The 1,027-nt window shown below is 36.1% G+C and overlaps 1 protein-coding gene across 1 annotated transcript in view; it reads right to left on the bottom strand.

Moving 5' to 3' along the window:
- LOC137637927 (uncharacterized) overlaps nucleotides 1–595 on the bottom strand; it is a 22,205-nt gene extending 21,610 nt beyond the window's left edge. The window contains exon 1 of the mRNA XM_068370038.1: nucleotides 434–595. Within this exon, the coding sequence (XP_068226139.1) occupies nucleotides 434–595 (162 nt within the window). The remainder of the gene's footprint in view (nucleotides 1–433) is intronic.
- Between the last annotated feature and the right edge of the window lie 432 nt (nucleotides 596–1,027).

Consider the following 1,027-nt stretch of genomic DNA (forward strand, 5'->3'; position numbering starts at 1 on the left):
ATTGACGTAAAAGAGTGATATTAGTCACCAACCCATAAAATATAAGAACAAAGTATTGTAAAATTACGGTCGCCTGTATTTTACTGAAATGCCGGTTAGAACAGTACATTTTTACAGAGAATTTCCAATTGAAATTTCGGTTCTTTTTTAACAGTGTATCACATGAAATAGTGCAACACAAAAACGGCTACAATTTGATTAGAACGTAATAATCACTTCCAATATGTTTTTATTGTGGTTTAAATAAAAAATTTAATTTTTGGGACTTAATTAATTTAATCTACAAATAATCTAGATATGTGTCACTTTGAACAATGATGTTTCCTGAAAAAAATTAGCTCCTACTTTTTTATTTTGTTAAAACCTCTCTCTCTCTCTCTCTCTCTCTCTCTCTCTCTCTCTCTCTCTCTCTCTCTCTCTCTCTCTCTCTCACCTGATAATTGAAGCCTGTGCAATTGCTATATTTCTGGCAATTACCGAGACAAGACATCAACCCATATTTCTCTACGCTGGTAGCGATGACGTCACCGTTAAATCTACCTGTTCGCCAGACTGAACTGGCAAAACTCCCGACACAATTCACGCCCACCGCCATCAGGAGTAACAGCAGGAAGCACGCCCACACCCGCGCGCGTTGGTGTAATTCCACGCCCATTTCTCTACACCGAAACTTGGAATAAAGCGAACAGAGTTAATGCCCATTGAAGACTCACTATCAATATTGTCGCTATTTTTGTTTCGTTTCCTTCAAAACATACAATTTATGACTTAATATTCCAGACTTATTGAATTGCTAAATCATATCAAATAGAGGTAAATTAATCAAATTAAGCACAGTATCAAAATTAGATTCACAATTAGTATTCTGATGATGAAAATCCTTTCTGATATAGTGTCGTCCACTGGTAGTTTATTTAGCATTTAGATTAAAGATTTTATAAATAATTGTATGCCCCGTTCACTGTCTTTAAAGGTTTAAAGGCCGCTCATGAATGGCAGAGGCAAGGGACAGTGACATTCCCCTATC

Source organism: Palaemon carinicauda, chromosome 1 (genome assembly GCF_036898095.1).
Source record: "Palaemon carinicauda isolate YSFRI2023 chromosome 1, ASM3689809v2, whole genome shotgun sequence".
Taxonomy (NCBI): Eukaryota; Metazoa; Arthropoda; class Malacostraca; order Decapoda; family Palaemonidae; genus Palaemon; species Palaemon carinicauda.